Consider the following 12,496-nt stretch of genomic DNA (forward strand, 5'->3'; position numbering starts at 1 on the left):
TGGAAAAAGGCAACACTGAACTTCACACTCTGAGGCAATAACTTCCAATCAAATCATGACACAGGAGAATCCAGCTGACCGAGCATCTTTGATTTCTCACCTTATAGTGCTTCTCCTGTTCAAAACGCTCCTCAAAATGCCTGATCCTCTTCTTCAGGTTGTGAATGTGTCTCTTGAGCACTAAGATGGACACGTCTGACTCTGTATGGCCACTGCTGCGAGCCCTGAAGACAGAAACACAAACAGTTCCGTGATGCAAGGAGGACTGGTAACGTGCATTTAACTATCACCTGGGATCTCATCTGAGAAAACAATCGTCTTACATGCGTATGTGCTGTGAGCTGGGTGGAGAAGGGGCTGCGTCGGGGTCTAGGTTGTAGCGCAGGCTGTGACTGAGGTTGGGGCAGCGAGGAGAAGGAATGGGGCAGTCGCTCATCGTGAAACGAGAGAGGAGCGGGCTGGTTTTAGGGCCTGGTGGGCTCAGCAGGGTGTCGTTTACTGAAATCCCCTCAGAAGAAATTGCAGTGGACTGGACAGGACTGGACTCTGATGAACGAGGGAATGCCATGTGTACTGTAATAGACAGGACAAAATATCAACTTAAATCATGAAAATACCCATAAATAGACAAAACAAGAGATGTGAGAGAGGGAGAAAGAGGGTAGAGGGGAAGTGAAAGAGAGGGAGGCGAGACAAAAAGGACAATGAAAGAATGAGAAATAGCTCTTTCCTATTCAAGCTACAAAGACATCCAAAAAAACCCTTTCTATCAATGTTTAGCCACAACAAAGACATGGAAAAACAAAAGTGTAAATAAAAACTACACTATGATAAATATTACATATTATTCAAAAAGTCATCGGTGGCTGTGCAGTGCTGCAACAGTAACAGCATCGTAGCTTGGTGCGCCGTTACCGACACACCCAGCTGTGGGAAAGGATGAAGCTCACAGCTCGCTGTCAAGACCTATTGGCCTTTATTTAACGTGCACCGACGGAATCACAGCAGTTAGAATTAGATTCTATTAATAGATAGAGTATGAAGTGCGGTTCTTGCACTGACAGGGTTATGGGTTTGATTCCCAATGAGACCCTCCAAGCTGACAATAACGGCACTGTGACATGCTCTGGGCATAATTTGCCTATATACATTTATGACAAAAGTAGATCAATTAAGTCAATTGGCAATGGGCTTTTACAACCCCAAACAGATATTAAACTTGAGAAATAGGGCTATCATCACTTCATTGTCTTACCAGACTGTGGCGAGTCGACCGGATCCCGAGCTGGTGGTGACGACGGCGAGTGGAGAGGCAGCTTGTGGGTCAAATTCGGATTCTTTACTTCCGTAAAAAGAGGCTGTTGCTGGGCAGGTAGGTTATCCTGAACTTGGGGGTCTACCGGTGAGGGCGGGGATCCCAAGTCAGCATCCAGGGCTTGTAGCTTGAAGGAGGGGCTCTGGAAACAGAAGCAGAACATGGCTTCAGGGATGCAGACGGGCAGCGACAGGAGAAGTCAGAGCGGCGTCGTAGTTTGTGTGGAAGGGATTCTTCAACGTGTCACATGCTGCTCAGAGAAACCCTGTAAAAACCATTTTACTCTCTCCGATGTAAATATATACTCTGCTGTGAAGCGTGGTTCGGCAGAGAGAGTTGCAGCAGGATGAGGTGAGATGAGTGGATGCCTCGTCCTCCTGAGAGAGAAATGAGTCAGAGGACAGTGAATACAGCTCTGTGAGCAGGCTGCTTTGGCGGGTGGCTGAAGTACAAGAAACAAACTTCTCAAAAAAAAGCAAATCCTTGATCATCCAAGGCTCACAGTCGGTAACAAACGCAGGCAGAAATCGTCATTGCAAGCAGCACACGTGAGGTGCTGCCCCCCCCCCAAAGAGATCCCCTAAATCCACATGGCTCTCCTTCTGACCGGCGTTCCCGGCACTTCTGTTGCTGAACAGCCTCCACATGGATTATTCAAAATGCAACGGGAGAAGGGAGGGGGGGAATACCTCTCATGTGGGTGCGTGTGGTGTGGGTGTGTGCCGCGCGAGGGAGGAGAGAGGCGCTGTATATGACGAGGCGTTTCCATGGCAACATTGTCAGACTGAGCCAAGGAGTCATTTTGACGGAGCTGCAGGGAGTCACGTATCCTCTGTATGAGTGTGTGTGTGTGTGTGTGTGTGTGTGTGTGTGTGTGTGTGTGTGTGTGTGTGTGATATTGGATGTAGATGCAATGAATTCTGATGCACGGTGAGAAAACAACCGCACCAAAAAATGTTCTCAAACGTCGGAATATAATGCAGATTTTGTTTTTGGGGCTTTTGTTTTGTTGATTTATGTGCTCTGACATCATTGTCAGCATCATCATCAGCATCATCAGCATCATCAGCAGCAGCAGCAGATAAGGGCTCTGCTTCTCCTTTCCCATCCTCCCCGGCGCTTCATTCATAAAAAAAATTAAAAAACACTGCTTTGTGCGTCACGCAGAGGTGGAAGGATGGAAGGGAGGGGAAGAAAAAACCCACAGGCAAAAAAGCTCACACACACACACGCACACAAATCACTGGAGGTATCAACTGTCTTGTTGTCACAGATACCCTCAACCTAAACAAAGTGTTAATTTGTGTCTATCTATCTATAAAGACTGCGGGGAAGGAGAACGTACGTCATGGCTGTTGTTCCTGCCTCTGCAATCACGATGTCTGTCAGGAGAACCACTACATCCTCCTCCGTCTCCTCCTCTCCCCTGTAGAAACAGACCGCATACGCACCGATGAAGTCACATTCCCAAAGCCCTCTTACTGACTGACGCCCCCATGTACACGCAAATATGGAGGTTACAATGACACATGCAGAGACACATCCTTTCATCAACTTTTTCAGCAGGTCCAGTTATCTTTTCATCATAAATCTTGCTATATTATGGGTTAGTCTGGTAAACCTGTTGTAGTCGGTCGTGGCGTCAACACTTTAACATCAGCCCCTTTTCCTCTGTCTGTGCTGTAAATCTAACCAAGTATTCATATCAATTTGAAACTTTTCTTTTACTCTACAACCTTGGGTGAACTGGCTGGCCTTCAAGGCTCTTTCAGAGTGCTTTTCTTGTGCATTAGTGCATTACATTTTGCTAGCTTACAAGCCGATGGCTATAAACTCTCAGACCTGGCTTTCAGAGGATGAATGGATTTTAAAAACGGGGGTCAGTAGAAATGATTTGAAGATGGCAGCCAACGCTCAACAAAGTTCTGTTTACCTTCTCTTTGGCTTCCGTCGTGTACTCTGTGCAGCACAGCTTGCTGAAAAACAAAGACCGTCAACAACAGGCAAATACGATACAACTGCATTAAAATAAGAACACCGTTTCTCCCCGTGGTCCACAATCCATGTGACTTTAACAACCATGGGGCTCCGTCTGTATTCATAATCAATACTGTATCACACCGCCCAGCGCTTTCTGAAGCTTTGAGGCCATACAGTCATTAAGGTTATGGCTTATTCATGTCTGACACTAATGAGGCATAATTGTCCTGTCCTGAGGCAGCGCAAACAAAAGCTCAGCGTGCCGCCATGCTAGTGTCGACCTAATCCAGCTAGTCGGTCGGCTCCACGTGAGCCCCTGTGGCAAGTCAGTGTTAGTTGGACCGGAATCTTATCAAAACCATGACTGTGAGCAGAGCAGTGCTCTGATAACCTACTTCTCATCTGACTGGGCTGAGAGATGAGCTGAGATGAACCAGCATCCAAAGGAATTAGATCAAATGAATTCTGATACATTTGAACCGCTCCAGAACTACGAACACAGACACTTTTGTTGGTGGTTCAAATATGTCTTTGTGCAGAAACGTTCCTCTCACCTCTCCGCGTGCCGAGTCCGTGTTTGGTTGTTGTTCTGCGATTCATTCGCTATGCAGCAGTCTGAAATTGAGGATTTCTGTCCCGCATCTGTGGAAGCCTGAAAAACAATTCAGTTCCACTCACATGTTGAGCTGAAAGATGTTCCACTTTAAACATTTAAAGCGTTATTGTGCTTTGTTTCTCTATTCAACACTACGTACACCACAGAATATATTTTGCAGCATGAGCAGCAGGTGACTGTACGTCTGTACTGTTTCTTATTTAATTCACCACATCTTTAGAGATCTGGTCTAAATATAAACGTGTAAGATCATAGAAACAGTTTAGTCGCTCAATGATATTCACAGCGGGAGGTGTTAGTGCTGAAAGCTGGAGATAGTTTAATGAGCCCGGGAAAGAGAGGGAAAGAGAAGAAAGAAAAGAAGCAAAGAAGAGAAAACCAACAATGCACACCGTTGAACAGTCGTCTTTAACGGGTGAGGAAGGTGTCCTGTCCTCTAACTCTTCCTCCTCCTCTTCCTCTGGCTCCATTGACTTGGAGGTGAATGGTGGCATCTTGTACTGCGAAAATATCCTGTTGATGAATAAACACTCATTAAAATGCAGAGGAGCTGTACAATTCCTAATTGTTGTTTTAATGAAAATGTATGGGATGGTTGAGTCTTGAAGGGGGCACATGTTTTATGTGAACAGCTGTCACCTCGTCAAATGATTTCAGCTGAAAACATCACCTGTGTGTGAAAAAAGGAGAGACAGCGCTCACCCATGTGTGGTACACTGCAACTCCGCTGGCTCCCCCTTGAGGCTTTGGGATGGTATGCTCTGGAGTGAGTGCTGCTCTGACCCTGGGTCAGTGGAGCAGGAGAGCACACAACCTGCCTCTGTACTGTCCCTTCTCTCCTCCAGAGCCTCCTGGTCTGGAATCAGCGTCTGAATGTCAGCGCTGACGTCAGGGCTGGAGTCACAACCCTGCCTCAGTGCGTCAGGACTATGGAGAGACACGGAAAGAGAGAGAGTGAGATAGACAGAGGAGTGCACATACAGGAGGAAAGAGCACTTTCTAATGAGGCATCTTTTATTACGTGTAATGTATACAATATGGTAATGGATAATAATTCAATGACCAATGCTTTATAGATCAGATATAAGGCTTAAATAAGAACAGAGGACATCTAAGAAACTTTTAAAGACACAAAGACACTCATAGATGGACTGCAACAACCTCACCATGTTCAAATCTACTTCTACTGATTGTTATGCGTGATTAATATTGTGTGTTGTATACTTCTTGTGTGATCACTTTATCTTACGTAAGTGTCTTTGAGTACCAAAAAAGCACTCTAAAGAAAAAACAACCAAATCAGTAGAGGCACTCGAATAAAACTAAGATAGATCCATGTTACGTTAGCAGGAACACAATATATGTCAAATCTAACAACACATGTGCAACCATCTGCATATCAAGTAACGTCTGGAATGTCCAACTGTGATTCCCAGAGAAAACTGCTGGCCTCCACACCAGGTAACATCAATCAGGAGTGCTTGATCTAATGCTACACTATGACATGACTCATGGAGCTCTATGGAGCTGCTCCCGGCGACAACAGCACAACTGATATGCCTCGACCACACGACACACGTACTTGCTTAAAGCGAGCTGTAACCTACAGCAGACGGGTCAGTACAGCAGCAGCAAGAAACTAACAAGACGCACACATTAGCCACTGCTTCTCAAACCACAGAATTCTTTGTGTGTCCATAACTATAGTTTAGCATTATCGAGCGCTCTAAAGCAACTACATTTCGTCCAAAGACCACGTTGCATTATCTCACTCACGTGAGGAGGACCGTAGACCCGTGGTTGTTGCCACTGAAGCAGATGAGACAAGAAAACATCCTTTGCCAAAAACATCTACACTCAAAGCAGCTAGAATACGGATTCACATACGACAGCGAGCAGGTTGCTACTTTAGAGGGACGGAAAAAAACAAAGACAGAAAGAAAAGAGAGCACAGATGAGGAGTGCTTGATGGTCAAAAACACAAGTGACACCCGGAGGCAGAGAGTTCACCCACCCGCTTCAATTACTGGTGCACGCACACGCACACACACACACACACACACACACACACACACACACACACACACACACACACAAGCTCGCAGACCCAGATATAATCTCCCATAGGGCAGCACATATCTGGGATCAACAATGCCAGTTCTAGCACTAGAATAGAGGTTGAAGTAGGCCCGAGACACAAATAGACAAATAAATGCAACACAGACGCATACATTCACACTCAAACACGCCAGCTTAAACGGTGACAGATATGTTGAATCAGAATTATTGATGAGTAATACTGATGTATAAAACCTGACAACATAGGGAAGATTATTCATGAGTATCGACCAACAAACCCCATTTATATATAACATATATTTCTTGACCTACATATCCAAACGAGCTGAAAACTGATAATTTTAGGGATAAATTAGAGACGTTGTAAGATATTACTTAAGTAATGACTTAGTGAAAACTCTCTGTCCTTTTTCTTAGAATTAAACAGACACTTGTTTTGAAATCCAACCCTTTGTAGGTATAATTAGACTAGAATCAATATGGACTGTGACGTTAGTGGGAAGCTTAGAGGTCCTGACATAACCAGACTGAACAGCATGTAAGTGCATTTTTGGAGAAAGAACATCCAAATCCCAGTCTGACATGTCTCAATGAAAACAACCGAAAAAGGGCCAATTTTGTATTTGTTTAAATGGCAACTTTAACCTGAGAGAAGCCTTTTTTAACAAAGGAACCATGAGAAATATGGTAACTTTGTCTGAATCCTGTGCTGCTGCACTTGTCATGAAGAACAAGTAAATAAACACAAGAGCAAAATACATGTTCAAACCCACATACAGGTGAGGAAACTCAGACTAACAACGAAAGAGGAATTCAGACAATACATCAGATCTAAAGGACAGACAGCTGATGATGCAGCTTCTTATGCCTGCTAAAGCTGTGGAAACAAATACAAGGTTGTGTCTGTCGGTGTGCTGCAATGCAAAGACTTGAGACGGCCACCAACCCTTTCACCCCATCTAAGCTGTAAAAGACACACAGACACACACACACACACACACACACACACATTCTGCACATGTCATGCCACCTGATGACTCCTCTTTAAACAGACACGTAGCGTACAGAGTAGTTAAATTACAGTCTGGCCAGTCTGACGGCTCCGACCTTTAGATATTTCTATGATCTTCATATCAAATTTTGCCAGTAGTTCACAAGGATTTATGAGTAATACGTCATGCATATTTTGGAATAACATCCTCATTGACCTGAATTCCACCGAGGACAGATCTGCATCATCATAAAGTAAACAAGAGGAACAAGTCTTTACCTCCATTAACTTCAAGCAGATCTCCCGTCCACACACAAACACAAATTAAGATACCAGACACACAACTATACTGACATACTGTCACGTGGACGACAGCCACGAAATGAATTAGCAAATGCACGTGAATGCCATGTTGCATGCTGACTAGGGGTGGACAATAGTAGACAATAAATAAATGAACTTTGACGGCTGCAACCTTGTGGCAACAATTTAAAAATAGGAAAGAGCACAGCAGCCTCAGAGTTGCGAGTGGGAAAAGTTCCCAACAAGCAGATGGCAGCTAGTATGTAGATTCTGTCTGGGGGACCAATTCGCCATTGTCCCATTTCTCTGTTCCTTCAAGCAGCAACACTGTGGAGCTATTTTTTATATTTGCAATCAGAAATCAGCTGAACATGCAACAGCTGAATACAGAGTGAAATGCAGGTCCAAATAATCCCCCGGGACAAGATTTAGAAGGGAGGGGCTTGTGTATATTCATTCCACATGACTATTCAGTGATGTCTGTCTGTCGAGTGCAATGACAAGGTTACAGATGCTAAGGTAACGATAGTACCTGTTGAGTTGACACTGCATCTGTATTGTTTGATTAAAAGCACTGGTCGCTGAGATGGAAGAGATCTCTCCCTCCAAACTCTCCACACTACTCTGCTCAGAGTGACATCTGCTGGATCGGACCTACCGAGGACAAAAAGAGTAAATACACACACACACACACACACACACACACACACACACACGCACACACACACCATAACAAAACCTCAAAGCTTTTTTTTGCTTTATCGTTATGCATTTACTGTAGACTTGACTGTAGACTTTTTAATACCACAGAGAATGCAATTTTATGTTGAACATATCAATAATACCAAGTAATGTAATTAATCATTTAACACGGCCAGGAACCAGATAAGTGGAAAAGCTTTATCCAAAGCTAATGTGGCTAGCAGTAGCAGCAGGGTTTGCTACAGGTCTGATGGTGATGACTCAGACTCCACAAAAGAGGATTGAACAGCTACTGCACAGTCCACTGATGCAGCAATCCCACTTCTAGTTTACAGGTGTGTAATCTCCCCGATATACCCCGCAACCGCACGCAAAAGATATTTATACATAATGGTACTGTTACGACAAGAAAAGACCGAATATACTTTTCACGACTTGCTGATACCCTCTACATAGTGCACCAGTAAGAAGATAACAGATAAAATAGTTCTGTTTGTTGGAAAGACGTAATCAAAAAAAGTACAGACCACAGAAAAGCAATCAGTGATGTAACAATTTCTGTCAAAGGAAGGAGAAAAAAAACACGGGTTACCTCAAAGTGTGAAAGAGCAGATAGAGTAGGAGGGGGGGAGGAGGAGGTGATTGAGGAGGCCACTGTGTCCTCGGCATGGATTGGAAAGAGAACCTTCTGATGCCTCAGGAGATGAAGCAACAGGCTGTTACACACATACTGCTCCTCCAGCATCCGGGGACCTGAGGGAACACTGCACAAAGACAACACAATGTCACATGTACTATATGTTCAAAATGGTCCTCTATTAATAAGAGTCAACATAATGGAAAAGGGTTCCATCTAGTGGAAGGGAACTGAGACCAACTGGTCAGACTGCATTAGGTGAGTCAAAATCTACACTCAAGAAAAAAGATTGAAATTGTGAGATGTGACGTAACATTCTCAATATGGAGGTAAGCCCCACCTCAGACCAAAATAGTGGTCACATGTTTACCTTGAAGCAGCTGTTAGTTTGTAATGAGCCATGCCGTGGTTGAAATTGTCCACTACGGTGTATACATGGTAGGTAGAGGTCAACATAGCATACAGGGAAGAGGAAGTGTCAAATGTGAGCATGTATTTCTCATTCTCTCTTTAATCATTTTCATTCACACCATGATAACATTCCTCTTTTCCTCCGCTAGTCTTCTCATGCCTTTATAACCAGAAAAATATAACCTAGGACATTCTCCAGCTCTCTGCAGCTGCAGCTACAGCAACCTAACCCCTCTCCCCCCCCCCACACAATTTTTCCGAAGCATCTGCTCCCAACTCCGCACCCCCTAAACAACTCTCCCTCTCCCGGCTATAATCATCTGACATTTTCCCCTCACACACACACAGCGTGACTAACACAACATTCCACTGTCATGCCGTTAACTTTCGGAGAAAACAAGGCTGGCACAGATGAGACGGGGCGATCGAGGGATGTGGGAAGACTTTGAAAGGTTGTTGATTGAACGGAATACATCCTTTCCTCTGTGGCAACAACTGAAACAATACAAGTCTAACTATAAGTGTGACAATGTTTACAGTGATAGCGGTAACAGGAGGGGAGCAGTATCCTGATGACCTCTTGTTATATCGGTCTGTCTTTGTGTGTGCCATCCTCTGTGTTATCAGCCACACCCATTTCCTGGAAAAATCTGACTCCACCGCAACTTAGAAGTGAAGCTGTGGAAAAATGTAACAGAAGACCAACCACTGAAGCTGACAAAAAGTTTCTTATTCCATCTGGATGTGACAAAGAAGCTTGAAGAGAGCCTATAACCACTAACTGTGAAGGGAACATTGGTGCTTTGTGGTACTTTTAGAGAAATCCAGCTACACGTCTTCAAAACTAACTAAAAACTTACTGTCTTAAAATCCAGTAAACCAACTGTCAGCTGAAGCTTAATGTGAGTTAAGTCTACTCAGGCTGTGCTGATTTGATGGCAGGAATCTGGTGTCCCAGCACAGGTCTGGAGAGGATTTAAATGTGGCACCAACACCAGCAACTTACTGAAATATGCAAGGCCCAAAGACGGTTGCCAGACTTTTCACAGGCATGTGATTTGATTGGCTGTGAGCGGCCACTCTGGATAGGAAGTGGATGAGGTAAGACAAAATAATGAGGTTGCCATCAGGGAGATGGCAAAGGTTTTCTCTCAGAGACCGGTTCATCTCTGCCTCATCTGCATATCCTAGAAATAAGCAGAAACATCACAGAAGCATTCATTAAAATGCACTTTAAATCATGAGTCTTTGGTATCTATGAATACACACTGTAACCAGCCTCAGATTCATATTACACAGTATGTTAACACACTCTTATAAGCCTTAAACAGTACATGAAATTAAAGAATATAAGCAGCTTAATACATTCATTCATTTAAATGACTGTAGAGCAAGGAGACTAATTGCTGGACATCTCACTTATAATTAATAGCAGTACAAGAATCCAATTTTATTACTAATAATTATATAATGTACATTCAGCATCACAAAGTGTCTTGGATTTCTAACCACACGGCTCCTCAGTTCTCTTTTCCTGGATCAACCTCAACCCAATTAAAACTACAAAGGCTGACTCAGCAGAGTGCAGATCACCGCTGCTACAACCAGCCCATGCGTCCTCAGACAGACTTTGATTAAAATGTCAAAACAAATTGAATATTGATGCTGAATCTTTGAGCGATTCAGTCTCTTGAGATAAGTGACACTTACAAATGTTGTGGCAATTCATCATGTTGTTCTTTTTAGATGTAACTTGTATCGCTTAACCCTGAACATGTGCCGACGTTGCAACAGCAGAACTCACCAAACCCAAAACAACAAACAAATGTATCTTATGTCTGACTTGCTGTGGTATCCTCCTGATTAACCCAATAATGCCAGTCGAACATGCTCTCCTAGTACCTGTGAGGCTCAGAACCAGCTGTTCGCGCTGGGGTTCGGGAACTATGGCGGTGGGCATTTCCCGAAGGAAGAGCTTGAGGAGCGAGGCCACAGTGGAGACATCTTCCTCATGCTCCAAGTCCACCTTTTCTCCACGGTCCCATCTCTGCCTCAGCTTCGTGGTCCGCACCACCGACCCACACAGGCGGAACAGACCTCTGTGGTGCATTCCTGTAATAATAAAACAAGACATCATTACACACATACACATCACGTTTGAGTATTGTTTTGCATTGAGAGAGCAAGATAAAGATAGGAGAAGGAAACAGGGATGTGATAAAAGTGAATGAAAGAGGAGCAGAGGAGTAACAGAACAAGAGTAGCAAGGATGTGCCTCAATTACCCTTCGTATGGAGGAACTCCACCATGTCTCTGAGCACAAGGGGTATTCCACAAACCATCTGCCCTCGCTCTCTCAGTGTTTCAAAGGCAACACCAAACACACACCTGGCGGACAGTTCAGGCTCTGAAACCAGGGTGGGAGCAATCGGCTCTGGACTGACCTTAGCACTTGGCCTCAGGATTCTCACTGAGGACGGGTCACTCTGCATAAAAAGAAGAGGGCATGCAACAGATGACTCATACACAAAGCATATTGTCCCATCATTTACTTACAATAGTCACATTCCTGGATGGACAGAGACGTTTCAAAAAAAGGATAAATCCCAAACACATATGAGATGTAAAAGTATCCACTTCATGACTTGATCAGTGTTGTGTGGTGTGTGCGTGCGTGTGTGTGTGTGTGTGTGTGTGTGTGTGGGCAGTGAGTGTTGCAAAACATAATCAGTAGACCGAGAAGTGTGTGTGTGTGTGAGAAATAATTACTTGATTAACAATAAAATGATACACTACGTTTCCTCGATAAAACGTGTAAATGTACATTCAACTCGCTTGTCAAGTCAAAGTCACAGACACCAGATGCTGCAGATGTCCATGTCACAGCAACAGTTAGCGTCAGGTTAGCTGTCTTTAACCCCATTAGCTGCCCCAAACAAGGCGAAATCGGTTGGGCAATGGACTCTAAAACACCGAGGAATGTAACAAAATAACTTAGCAGTTAAACTTACACAGAGCGACACTGAAGCGCTTGCTCCCATTTTTTCAGCTCACAGGAAAACTCTCCATTTCTCTCCAATTGTAGAAGTATTTTCCCCTCCTCGACATGATGAACCACTCCGAGAAACGCTCGGAAATTCCGACGCACGACGAATAATCACTGCCATCGCCCTTACATCCCAACGTTGCGCTCACAGTATGTGTAAATAAACGCTGTTGTGATGGAGTACGGCTAGCTAGATGTACGGATAGCTTGCTTCACCACCGCTCGTGTTTACGTTGCCAGTCACGTGACACCCGTGTAACCATGGTGACTCGTCCTGGGGTTGCCAGGAGAAGGGAAAGCAGACATGTTTTATTTTTTATATTTTCATGGGAGCTTCTTCTCCAACAGTGCGGTCGTTTGCAGCTCACAAATATGGCCGCAAGGTTGTGGTCCAGACTCCATGATAAATACGTCAC

At 44.2% G+C, this 12,496-nt stretch overlaps 1 protein-coding gene across 1 annotated transcript in view; it reads right to left on the bottom strand.

The window, feature by feature from the left end:
- The window catches only part of LOC116379425 (protein FAM13A-like), a 16,015-nt gene extending 3,576 nt beyond the window's left edge, over nucleotides 1-12,439 (bottom strand). The window contains exons 1-14 of the mRNA XM_031841387.1: nucleotides 12,046-12,439; nucleotides 11,319-11,520; nucleotides 10,937-11,146; nucleotides 10,041-10,221; nucleotides 8,579-8,750; nucleotides 7,817-7,938; nucleotides 4,614-4,838; nucleotides 4,304-4,424; nucleotides 3,850-3,947; nucleotides 3,249-3,291; nucleotides 2,661-2,741; nucleotides 1,256-1,457; nucleotides 324-573; nucleotides 101-224 (exon numbers count right to left, since the gene is read on the bottom strand). Coding sequence (XP_031697247.1) covers nucleotides 101-224; nucleotides 324-573; nucleotides 1,256-1,457; nucleotides 2,661-2,741; nucleotides 3,249-3,291; nucleotides 3,850-3,947; nucleotides 4,304-4,424; nucleotides 4,614-4,838; nucleotides 7,817-7,938; nucleotides 8,579-8,750; nucleotides 10,041-10,221; nucleotides 10,937-11,146; nucleotides 11,319-11,520; nucleotides 12,046-12,075 — 2,061 coding nt within the window. The 5' untranslated portion in view covers nucleotides 12,076-12,439. The remainder of the gene's footprint in view (nucleotides 1-100; nucleotides 225-323; nucleotides 574-1,255; nucleotides 1,458-2,660; nucleotides 2,742-3,248; nucleotides 3,292-3,849; nucleotides 3,948-4,303; nucleotides 4,425-4,613; nucleotides 4,839-7,816; nucleotides 7,939-8,578; nucleotides 8,751-10,040; nucleotides 10,222-10,936; nucleotides 11,147-11,318; nucleotides 11,521-12,045) is intronic.
- Nucleotides 12,440-12,496: the final 57 nt, after the last annotated feature.

This window comes from Anarrhichthys ocellatus, unplaced genomic scaffold (genome assembly GCF_004355925.1).
Source record: "Anarrhichthys ocellatus isolate YVR2014 unplaced genomic scaffold, GSC_Weel_1.0 scaffold3, whole genome shotgun sequence".
Taxonomy (NCBI): Eukaryota; Metazoa; Chordata; class Actinopteri; order Perciformes; family Anarhichadidae; genus Anarrhichthys; species Anarrhichthys ocellatus.